This window comes from Anguilla rostrata, chromosome 2 (genome assembly GCF_018555375.3).
Source record: "Anguilla rostrata isolate EN2019 chromosome 2, ASM1855537v3, whole genome shotgun sequence".
In the NCBI taxonomy this organism is placed as follows: Eukaryota; Metazoa; Chordata; class Actinopteri; order Anguilliformes; family Anguillidae; genus Anguilla; species Anguilla rostrata.
Genome location: NC_057934.1, coordinates 66,521,236 through 66,534,144, shown reverse-complemented (window position 1 = coordinate 66,534,144; position 12,909 = coordinate 66,521,236). Strand labels below are relative to the sequence as shown.

Sequence of the window (12,909 nt, the reverse complement as noted above, 5' to 3'; positions counted from 1 at the left end):
CAAGTATTATTATTATTATTATTATTACAGCTTCGTTTTTGTTTGTTTCTTATATTTTACGCATGTTGCGGAAAGCAGAAACCATTCTTTATCAATTTTAAGGAGTTACTCATTTTGAACAACCTTTGGATTCCAGTGTTTGGAATACTGCGTATGTAGGTTAAAAGCATGTGTAAAGAAAGCCAACTACGTAATCCTACACACCTGTATAAGCGCTGGAATGTTAGCGTGCAGAACAGCAGTATTTTAATACACCCAGAGGCAATAAAAGTTACGCAAAATGGTCTTATTGCTGATATTTAAGTCGGTGTATTACAAAGTCTTGCTGCAGCCTGCTCTAACTTGTAAACGAACGGTGCAAAGCCATCTCATGTCATTTCAATTTATTTTACTAAAAGCAAAAAAGATGCCTCAGTACTACTGTAATTAATGCATTAGCCTATACTATTTAATTTACAAAAGCGAGTTGGTACAGTGTGCTTAGCTGTTCGCAATATCATTGTATCTGATAAAATGTGACACTACAGTAGATGGATATGTCTACAACATAACTGTATTCAGGTATAAGACTATATATTAATACACGCAGAATTAAATTCTAATATGGTGAAGCAAAGAAATATACATGTTCTCGGCGACGTTCAAGAAGCACTTTTTTTCTATTGCTACGCCAAATTGCCACACAAGCCAGCAACAGCTTATGTACCGGTCGTATCTCGAACGCTAACAACACTTACTCTATACTCTATAGGGATCACGGTATTCATCAGAGGACCCGTCGCTTTAAATTCAGTCGTGAACTCTCGCCAATGCTATAGTGAAATTGACAAGGACTTACCGACACACTCGTTTGCTTCTCTTGCAGTTGCGCGTTGCCAAGGCCGGTCATAATGAAACGGTTTGCATCTGTCACACTCCGGCCCCGCAGTGTTATGCCTGCACTCGCAGACAAGGTTCCCGTCCCGGTCTTTCACGCACCTCGACGCGTGGCCATTGCATTTGCATCGCCCGCCAACCTGCAGGTCTGAGACCGCGTAGAAATAGGAGTCCCTCGCAAGCTCCGAGTCGTCCTCGTTCTCGTCCCCGAAAGTATGTAATCGGCTGAAAGTTACTTTGATGTCGGTGGCCGTCACCCAGTCCTGTAGCACCGGCGAGTTGTCAAAGTCGTGGGCTGAGGGTCTGCCATCCAGGGTGCTGAACGCTATCAGACCACCGGAGAGGGGATGCATGTCCGTGTGGGAGTCAGTGCAGATTGCTTCTTGTTCGTTTTGCTTGGTGATTGCAGCCTTATTTGGTCTGTTGTACATCTTCCTACACTGGGTAGAATAGAACTGGAACGGAACCCAGGATTTCCCGTAGTCCATCGACTTAAAGATGGCCATAGATTCGGGTCGCGGTGAACAGAACTGAAGGCTCACATAGGTGACTTCAAATTTTTTACCCAAAGACAGTGTCAGTGTGACGTTTTGCGGGTACTGGATGTAATTTTCCGATTGCCAACAAGTGAGGTTATGCGGGTTGTTGAGATCTGTTAAATACGCCGGTGGGTGATACTTCTTTGGGTCGCCGGCGTCACAAGTGTGGCAATTCCTACTTTTCTCGTCTCCTTTCTCGGTCACTACACAGTACCGAGAGGGTGGTTTTCCACAGGTGCTGGACACGCGCACTTCCTTCCCGAAAGCGGAGTTCACGAAATCCGGGATGCATCTTCTCGGGTTACCGTTCTCGTCGTAGCACGGATCTGGTGGAGACGTCTGCGCAGCAAACATGCTCATCCCGTAACCACCGAATACACCTTCGACCATAAAAGACGCCGCCACCAGAGTGGCCAAAGCCTCCGCAATCCTTAACATTGTAATCCACGTTCTTCAGAGTCCCGCGCGCTGAAATACACAGCCGTTCCCTAGGAGAGAAAGGTGTGCTTTAATATACACTTCAAGCAATGTCAATTGAGAGAACACCGGAAAGGTAAACGGCCACTGAGAGGCGTTATATTTCAAGAGCACAACTATGACATTAAAGAACTTTAAAATGAAATAACATCAAAGAAAGACATAAGCCACAGAAAAACGGAAAAGTAAAAAAAAAACGATATTAATTAAAATGATTCTACTGCTTGAGATAAAACGCGCCATAGCATAATCACGTAGCAGAACGTGAATTAAATCTTCTCACGAGGTAAATACATTTCCACATAGGACACTGTACCTCGGTATAACAGTTCAGTATGGCAGGAAAGTCATAAAGAGATTCCAAGCCTTGATCTTTCGCTTTCGGAAGGATATTACAAGCGCTTTTGCGCTCTTGTTTGTTTCTTGGAACTCAGGCGCAAAAATACAGTATAGGACCCGTTACTCTCCCCGTGCGTCTCTCTCTCTCTCTCTCTCTCTCTCTCTCTCTCTCTATTGTTGAGGATCTGCTAAGTGTTTGGTTTGGGAGAATTTAGGTAATACACTCTTCTGATCTCACTACGTCAGAGATATCTGGATAAAAATTAAAGGCGACGTCTGACATGCAAGGACGCAATTCATTCGCACCCAATAACTACTGAATTCATTTAATGCAAAAAATGTTACATTTAACATGAACACCTAACAGCAGCAGCAGGTATGGCGTCAGGTATCACATGGTATCACATCATCATTAGCTGTTGAAGCAGTATTATTATTATTATTATTATTATTATTATTATTATTATTATTAATAATAATAATAATAATAATAATAATTTAAAGAGATTATTTCAAGAATGTCCCCCATTTCTTATCTGGATATACCAGAGCACAGTCAACAGTTTGCCCAAAGTACCATTTAAATATGTTATCTAAACATGCACATCGATATGCATACAACAGTAAAGCTTGAATTACTCATATCAAAAGTAATTTCATGTAAATATATAAATCAGTGCAATACATTTCCGCAATGAGCTTAAAGGTTGTAGGGTTTAAATCTCAGCTGGCATGCTGCCACTGCACCACTGAGCACCTGGATTGCTCTAGTATAATACACACCTGTACAAACGGACTGAGTTTAAAAGAGTAATCTGTGCGAATCACAAAAAACATCTGCAGAATGCTGAAATATAACATGCTTTTACTTCAGTGGTGGGCTGCTGAATGGAAAGGCATCAAAGGTAACAACATTTCATTTGGCACAGAAACAGTTTTCTGGGCAGGACTAGCTTCACTGCAAATGCTGAGATGACAAAGTAATAAAGTGATATCACTTCGACTTCCACGCCCATTTGGCTTTTACAAGGAATTAGAAAAACTAATTTTGTTTTTGACCAAAGTAGTTCTCGTGGTGATGAAATACCTGCAAATGTGTCTTGTGAATGATGTGTATATTACATTCAGAATCTGAGCAAAGTGCATGCTATTGATAACCTTCATTACTGCATACATAAGTGTTCAATCAACTGCAATAAAGTTCATTTGACTCTGATAGAGACTAGACTTTTATCCCTTCTGGACTTACACGTTTAGAGTTGAATTACTACTGAAGATTTTGCAATGTATTCTTTACAAAAAATATGATTTACTACAATTATCATTAATGTAATTCGATTTTCTCTTTATCTGTATTATTACTATTACTATTATTATTATTATTATTATTATTTTTATTATTATTAGACCAACTATATAATTTATATAATTTTCAAAAGTGAAGTCATATAAACTGGAGTGAAGTCATATAAACTGCATATATACTTTAAGAATATACCCAAGACCCAACAGTTGCCATCTAAATTAATTGGAACGTTACGCTCGATAACTCACAATATTATTCTTCTTGTCCTATTCGACAAACAAAACACCACAACGCGTTACACCTCAATGAATTACCAAGTCTTTTACCATGCTGATAATGACTTTTGTTATTCAGGTTTAAAATCTGCCACTGTGGGCATATTCCTTGATATTCATTACTTTGATAATATAAACGAATATGAAAACAATAGTATAAAAATCAATATTATTTATAATCTTGTTTCAGATATCTGTCGAATATCATGTCAATTTTATACAGAACAGCTTTCAGCGCTATAATATTAATGCGGTCATAATTCCGGTACTGTAACTGCAAAAAGGAGCACTTTGTTTCCTGTCCACAGGACCTTACAAATCAAATACTTGGTACATGAAAAACCTTTCCTCTCTGCATCGCCTTTCACGGGGGCCGTGCACTGCGAAAGTAAACGCAGAAGGATGATGGTAAGCTCTTTTCCTCCTCCTCCTACTCGAACTGTAGCCTATTACAATAATCGCGCTTGCAAACTGATCCGCCTCGCCGCAAGTATAGGCTAATATGATCATAGCGACTAAGAATCCCACTGTAATAAGCCAATATACGGTTTCCTGTCGTCAAAGGGTGAAGCACAAACGCTTAGGCTAAGCATCTGATTCCGTAACAGAACAACACAAGCAACACACGTCTGTTTTTGTCAGCATTTGTCAGCCTTAACTCACCACCTGTATTGAGCAGACTTCAGATGTGGCTAAATAACTTTCAATGGCAATGGCTCTCATTACACAAGGCAGTTATACAGTATTTCGTCATCGAGATGCCCGAGAACAACTTTTACGCTGCACACTCACCAAGCCCAGGGTTTGGTATAAAATTCCTTCTCTCACGACATCCGTCACGGAGCCCAGCGGTTTAGAAACGGGCTCTGTGCAAATACTCGCCCTTTGAATGTCAGTGGAGTTGTAGGCAAAGCAAATGGTCCGTTGTAAATCGAATTTGAGCTTGATTAATCTGCTCAAGGCCCTGCTCTCTCAGCGGGGTGTCTTTGGCATTGCAGCCGCACTCCTCATAGGACCACGGGGTATCGGTTGTCTGCGACCAGCCAACTTTCTACCTATTATCTTCCTCGACGGCGCAGCAGCTCGACGGAGGAACCGTAGCATTTTACTAGTTATAAATAACATTTTCTAACTTGTTTTACGACCCGAGTCGGTTAGATTAGACAAAGTTGTTCACGAAGAACGGCAGTTAAGCAGCCGCCTTAACCAATGAGCTAACCCCATGCCTTGCAGCATTGCCGCTTGAATTTTGATACCACGTGCACACCTTCGGGATTTATGCCTACAATATGCAGTGTTAATTCAACTCTAACATTGTACATATGAGTTAGATAGGACTCCCAATATCTGGATAATAATATGTGTAGAATTATGAATTTATAGTCCGCCTATTTGAAGTTTTGTATGAGCTGTTGCTAAATGGAAAAACTTCATATTGTGCGTGACATCATGCCGATACTGGTTGAGCGTAAATGGACCCGTACGATAATGCTTTTACGATCATATTCATCGCTGTGTATTATTTGAGTTTGAAATCATTTATATAGGGCCAACCAATCTGTTGTAGCCTAATCATCCCATCACATGTAGCCTAGTAGACAGCGACACAAGGATGGTGATTACAGTAAATACGTTCCTTTACACATTGTTTAGTTAGTAATTGCACTTCAAACTATTATTAACACAATTTGTAGTACTCTAATGTAAGCTGGTGGTTTAAAAAATGCACAATAGGAACCCATTACACTGATACTGCCAATCAAGCTACATTTTGTGAGGTTATTATAGGTTATAGCAACCGATAATTATGCGATTATGGCTGATTCAGCACTGGCAACGGGAATAATACCTACATACCTGCATTTATCCTAATAACCTCTATGGTGCGATGTGATAGAATATGGTCATATATTATTTTGAAAGATGGGGTGGGGGAGAATCTCCTATGCAAAGCTCTGGAAAACTTGTCTGTTGAGCTTTCCAGGCAGCCGATATAGCCTGTAAGGTCTATATCGAATAGCAGGCCTAAATCCTATTGCTGTAGGCTATTTGTATAGAACATGAGGTCCGTTGTCATTGTATGAAATACACCTGTTGGCAATTTTGTTTAGCCTACCTGTATTCGAATGTGCCTGGGAAGCGACGGAGGGACTGATTTTTTTTTTTCGGAATTCGTCGCAATTAAGACGAACCAAATTCATCAGCAGGTCAGCACCTGTTGTAATATTACGAAGGCCAGTATTTGAACAGAAATGTTTAAATCACCGAAAGGCAGTCTATACAATTGCAGGTTGTGTTAAAAAAAAATCAACGGGGACCTTAAGTGGAATAATCAGATATCCTACGATGTATTCCCATGTAGTGACACTTCTTTAGAATAACAGGCCAATGCCATTTTCTTCCTCTCCAAAAGCTTATTTTTCCCCCAAAGTAGACTGGGGTGATGAATGCAGGCATTATCCTGGCCAGTTGCTCTTCTGAAATGCCAAATTAATTATCCTGGTCTGATTCATGGGAAGAAGGGCCACATAACGTAGGCCTATGTTTATAGTGCGTACAAAGAATATATTTGTGCATGATTTCCTTCTTTAAACATGCAAGATGTGTTCGTTTTTTTATGAGCAAAAACATTTAAATTTATCTTAAATGCAATACAGATTCTTATTAGGGAGATAATGCAGGTAGTTGAATAAAAAATCAGTTCCATATAACCTATATGGCAGAAAATTGGAAACTGGTCAAGAAACGGATTGTCTTGGCCATAGCCTACCTTACATCCTGTTTATGTCAAATTCCGCGTAAATTGACAGGGAATAATGTGTACTCTACCAGTTAATCAAAATTATCAAAAAATATACCATCTGACTGGCGATTAAACTTGTCCCGTCTTAAAAAATCATGTTTTACCTGTAGATTGGCTAGTTCTCCCTCCGATCCAACATTTCCGATGCACCTGTAGCAAAATAATAATAATAATAATAATAATAATAATAATAATAATAATAATATAACCCCCAAGTGACATTTAAAAATGCCGATCTGCAACGATCAATAACCACACCATTTTACAAACAAGCCGACAGCTAAAATGTAACTTCTGTAAACTATTCTGAATCGTTCATAACTGGCAAACTCCCAGCGTTTCCGTCTGATCAAACATTTTTTTCGAATTTCCAAATCAACAGAATTTTTGTGTATTTCACAATCTCTCTTTCATTACATGAATTTTAAATTTTATTCACTGCTTCAGTACCTCTATTTTGCTTCCTTCATTCAGGCCACGACTGTGTATTTATAGCGCTATCTTGTGGATTTGGAAGTTACTTGCACAATTGGAGGTAGTTTAATACATTATATTTTAGCCGAGTGAGATTAATTTATTTATTTATTTGCGCCTCAATGCTGTTTCTCCAGGGTTTTAATTATCTCTTAAAATTAAAGCCCCCTTCAAAACAGTTTTTAGATAATCCAACTTAATCTGCATACCCACACAGTTTGGGCGGCTTCAATTTGCATGCTATACGCGATGTACTACTGAGGAGCAGATATGGTGATTTTTTTATATTGGAAATGCTTCTTAAGAAATAAAAATGATACTACATATGGCATTATACTTGAAATATACATACGTAACACTCACAGATATTTTCATACATAAACCTGGTTACACATTACCCTGCTCTGAATTGATGTTGTTCTTGTCATTAATTTTTTTGTTTACATAATATTATGGCTGTTTTACAAAAGGTTGCTCTAATCCTGCTATGTAGAATCTCGATCTCAACAATGCATGGTGTGGATAGTGCCTACACCTATGGGAAGTATAGCAGTTGCTAATGTTACAAAAATTTTAAGTACTGTCATGTAAAGTTCAAATTAGGTATTGTACTGTAAAGTTCAAATTAAAGTTGGCTATTTTGTTAACGGAGCATGCTGGATAACGTGTTAATTTAATGTTTTTATGAAGCAATAAAAAATCGTTATATCATTACCACGAATATGCTAATCTTGATATGTTCCATACGTCTTTCTTAGTTTTACCAGTGTATGACAGGTATGTCCACAATTTGAATGTTGCTCTTGGATACACATGGATGTATGATTGTGGGAATATTGTGAAAGCTTTTTTATCTTGAAATCTGGAAAGTTTTTTTATTTTTTATTTTTTTATTTTTTTTGCTATATTTTGGATATAAGGCAGTTGAACATTAATTTTCAACATACGTGAAAGTATATACATATCACATTATATAAACTGGTCATTGTTCCCTTAGTTGCTGTCTTACTTTTTTATGTAGTTACGCTTCTCAGTACATTGAGGTGTTTTGCTTATTATTCATAATATCTACTTTTAATTCTACTTTAAAGTTAATAATAATAATAATAATAATTATTATTATTATTATTAGGCTATTATTTTGTAATCTTACATTTGGAATTTCCTCCAAAAACACAAAGGCAGAAAGTAAAGAAAGGAATACTTTCAGTCACATGGTAAGCCTGCTGACATTTACGCAGGGCAAGTGTTGCCAAAATAAAAGTTTGGTTGCTACTCACCAGGCACAGAGATGACGCTCACTCAGGGAACGTCACTTCCTGGTGCTGGATCAGAGGTGTCTTTTCTGTGCTGGATGCCTTTATGGGGGAGCTTTGATTAAAAAAGTAAGGCTCTATAGTGTGGCTTACTGCAGGGTAAGGCATCATTCATGCAGAAACATTAGTGTTTATTTGTTGGAGTTATTGATTATATGAAATAATACAAAGGCAGACCTTAATTGTTCTTCAGACCTCATTAGGAGAAATAGTGAATGATCACAGCTTGACGTTTCCGAAAGCATGACCGCCATCCCAGGTTTCCTTAGCGAGGGCTCGCCGCCAAGGTTGTTGTGCGTTTTCATATCTTTGCTGCCAACAGGGGGCAGCACTTGATACACTTGATAAATGGCGGTTGCTCTGAGATACCGTAGGTTCAGAATTATTGGCACCCTTGATGAAAATGAGGGGGAAATGCAGTATGAAAGAAGCAACACAGGAAATGAGTTATATTTTATGCTATATGTTTTTTTTTAAACTAATGTCATTGAGTAATACTATTTTTCCTCGAAAACATAGGTGTCTTTAGGCACTCCTAAGGATTCTATTGAATAAAATCTGAACTAAATCTGCAATCACATTCCACTTCATGTTAATCTCAGTTTTAAGGAACAGTACTTTCTTCACTTCCTGTTTCACTCAGGTATACAAGTAAAATCCCTTTGTCACAAACCACGTTGTTAGACAAAGAATAGTGAAATCAGAAGGAGTGGTAGTTTTCACCCTAAAAAAAATTAATGGTAGAAACAGATATATAAATGGTTAAACATAATGCTAAGGACTTTTAGGGCAATAATCAAATTTTTTAAAACAGCTGGAACCGTTACAAACTTGCCAAGAAGAGGACACAATTGCATGTTGTCCCCCATACAACAAGGAAGATGGTGAGAGAGGCAAAAAAGAGCCAAAGGATTAATTGGATTTTGGGGTCACCAAGTCTAGTAATCAACCATAAAAGACCTTTCTTTGAAAATGCTTGGTAGCCCTTACAGAGAGCAACTGCCAAATTCAAGCATCTGGATAAATGTCATTGGAACTACGATTGAGACCAGGTGCTATAGTCAGGTGAAACTAAAATGTAACTTTTTGGCCAAGCACACCATCTACATGTCTGGTCTGCTTGTTATTAATGTGTTAACATCAGCCTGCCCAGGGACAACAGATGGAAATTAGCGATCTAGCTAAATCTGGCACAGTTACATCACAGAATAGTGATGTTGATCAATGTGTATTGTCCCTGTTAAATAAATAAATAAATAAATAAATATACAGAGGGACACACCAGGAAAAGTACCTCATACCTACTGTCAAATATGGTGGTGGATCATTAATTATTTGGGGCTGTCTTGCTGCCAGTGGACCAGGAGTGCTTGTTAAGGTCACTGGCATAATGAATTCCATTGGTTACTTCTGCCAGGATGCTGACGTTGCCATAGGTGGACCTTCCAACAAAGACATGTGTCATGGTCCTGTGTTCCTGTCTGCGTTTTCCCTGTTGGGCCGCCAGATGGCGGCACTTCTGTTTTGTGTCCTGCTCCCCCTGTGTTAATTGTATGATTGTTTCCAATTGTCTAATCATTGTTTTCTGGCTGTCTCGTTTTCCCTTCCCCTTCCGTGGCCTGATTGTTCATGGTGCCCTCCTGTGTCTCGTCAGTGTGGTCTATTTAAGTTGCCCTCTTCCGTGACTCAGGTGCTGGATTCTTGCGGTATGTCTGGTTGTTCTGTGCTCCCCTCCCCAAGTCTACCTCATGCGTTCCTGTCCATGTTCTGGTTTCCTCGTGTTTGTAAATTCTGGTTTTTCCTTGTTCCTGCGTTTTGTAGTTTCCCTTGTTTGTTAGAAGTTGTTTTGTTCCTTTTTTTGTTCCTTTTTTTGCAGTAAAGTCTTTTGTTCCCTTCATTTGGAGTTTTTGTATTTTTGACCTCTGCGTTTGGGTCCAACCCCCCCCACGCAACCTGACAACATGACCCCATACACGCCTCACGACCACCACAGAAATGGTTCTGTGAAAAGAAAATCAGTGTTCTGCAATGACCACCTCAATCTGCGGACTTGAACCTTATCAAAAAACCTGTGGGCCTGAGCTGAAGACGGCAGTCCATAAGTATAAACCGAAGGACATCAAAGAATGTGAAAGTTCCTGCATGGAGAAATAGTTAAGGGTCATCTAGATGTGCTCTTCAATCTTTTCAAATATTATAAGGGACTGCTCATTGCTGTTATCCTTGCCAGAGGAGACCGCACCGAATACTAATTACAGGAGAAATACGTTTACAGTATAATTTGAAAATATGTTATTTGTGGTCAAATCATTAATAAATCCAATAATTTCCATATGTGGGAAAATTACAAAATACGCTATATGACCAAAAGTATCTGGACACCTCTTGGACTGCAGCTGTTTTTCATTGTTTGGGCTTGGCCCTTTAGTTCCAGTGAAGGATGGAATGCCATGACAGTCTAGACCAGTGGTGTCAAACTCGTGCCATGGAGGGCCGTGTGTATGCAGGTTTTCATTCCAACCAATTAATGCTGCCTTAATTGAATCCAATTACTCATTCAGCCATATGCGTTTAACTGCATGAGCACAGAATATAAGAAATTTTTATTTAGACAATGCGGGTCACCATAGACGTCGGTCACCATTGTGACAAAACCCGCATCCCTAATTCGCAAAATTTAACTATTATAATCAGATCTGAGGCTGGAATGAAAACCTGCATACACACGGCCCTCCATGGCACGAGTTTGACACCACTGGTCTAGACAGTTCTGTGCTTCCCTAAGTTAGGGAAGGCCCTTGCCTGTTTCAGCATGACAATGCCCCCAGGCATATAGCAAGGTCCATATAGAAATGGTTTTGTTGGGAACAGAGTGGAAGAACTTGACTGACCTGCACAGAGCCCTGACCTCCAACCCATCCAGCACCTTTGGGATCAATGTGAATAGCAGTTATAGCAGCAAAGGGTGGACCAACTCCATATTAATGCCCATAATTTTGGACAAGATGTTGGATGTCAGGTGTCCACACACTTTTGGCCATGTTGTGTATCAAAGTAACTGTTATTTTTTCTCTCTATTTTGGTGCATTTTTATCAAGTGTGCCAATAATTCTGGACCCTGACTACAGATCAGTATTTGATTTAATGCTTATCTTATCTTGTCATTTAATAATTATTTTGGAGACGATGGACAGCATTTTAATTTTAGGGTTAGTTTCTTTGGGCCATTCATATTCTACAGAAATTGTGTATCTCTGATATTCTGTAAAGGAGAACTACTGAACAACCATTTTATTTGCAAATTCACTGCCCAGTGCCCTATTCGTTGCTTAGTGACATGTTAAATATTTATTTGTGATCTATATTCATCACAAATTCCCAGAAGCCATTTGCAGAAGAAGACCCATATTGTCCACTGCGCATTATGTAAATTTAACTGTGTTTACCCATTCCCCACTGTGCCCTTGATGCAAATGAGTAATTGCCTGTAGCCTCTTGTGCAACTGGGCACAAGAGGAGAATGTGACTGTATGTAGAATGCAAATCGCCCTGGCGATGCCCCATGCAGGAAGTTTGTGGTCAGTGTTGCATTGATCTAAGAAAGGCTGGCTATGCACACGCGCAGAATAAGTTTGTATTCGCTGCCTGCTTTCAAGAGCATGTCACTCACCATACTGGCATGGAAGCAACAGAATTTTGAAAGAAGTTGTATTTATGCATTCTATACGTTGCAGGACCCGATACATTCCGTTGCTTGTTTTCATTCATTCAGACGTAACAGGGAAATTTATTTACGATCCATTTGCTTGTTAAAGTCGTGCCAGATAGGAGCTAAACAGAAATACATTAATCAGTTTACCTCTGCATAGTAGTACAGTGAGACAACTTTCATGCCTCAATGGTGCTACGCATATTAGATTATAAAATTGTTCTTGATAGATTTCTCCCAATGTTGATTGCAGTCAGGATCATTCACCTAATTGGCTTTCTTTAAAAACATTTAATTCTGGAAGTCCCCACAACTGGTCATTCAATTTCAACATCAAGTGGTTGGTTTCTAAATTGCATGCCAAACACATCTTATGTTGCCCCTTGAGTAAAATATGTAGCACCCAGAGACATTGTTTTGCTCTGTGTAGCCTATAGAGAGCATCTATTACTATTCTTTACAAACACCGACCATTAATTTGGGGTTTCTTAGGGTGCATAACTAGGTCTAGATCAGGGCTGCCTAGCCCTGTTACCGAAGATCTACTGTCCTTGTAGGTTTTCACTCTAACCATTACAAAGCTGCTAATTTGTTGACTCAGGTGTACCAAATTAGGATTGAAATGAAAACCTACAGAATGGTAGATCTTCAGAAGCAGGATTTGGCAGCCCTGGTCTAGATCTAATCATACAGTTAGTATGTGTAAGGAAAACTAATAGATGCTTTCTGTAGTCTAAAAGGGCATTCTATAGAGTGCAAGGGAATGTTTGTAGGTGATCAACTCTCATACAGTTA

The 12,909-nt window shown here is 39.1% G+C and overlaps 1 protein-coding gene across 2 annotated transcripts in view; it reads right to left on the bottom strand.

The window, feature by feature from the left end:
• ntn1a (netrin 1a) overlaps positions 1-5,016 on the bottom strand; it is a 64,762-nt gene extending 59,746 nt beyond the window's left edge. The window contains exons 1-2 of one of the 2 annotated variants that reach the window (XM_064324139.1): positions 4,605-5,016; positions 839-1,903 (exon numbers count right to left, since the gene is read on the bottom strand). In XM_064324139.1, coding sequence (XP_064180209.1) covers positions 839-1,853 — 1,015 coding nt within the window. In that variant the 5' untranslated portion in view covers positions 1,854-1,903; positions 4,605-5,016. Of the gene's footprint in view, positions 1-838; positions 1,904-2,208; positions 2,416-4,604 lie in introns of those variants that run through there. The other variant, XM_064324138.1, reaches the window with a different exon arrangement.
• Between the last annotated feature and the right edge of the window lie 7,893 nt (positions 5,017-12,909).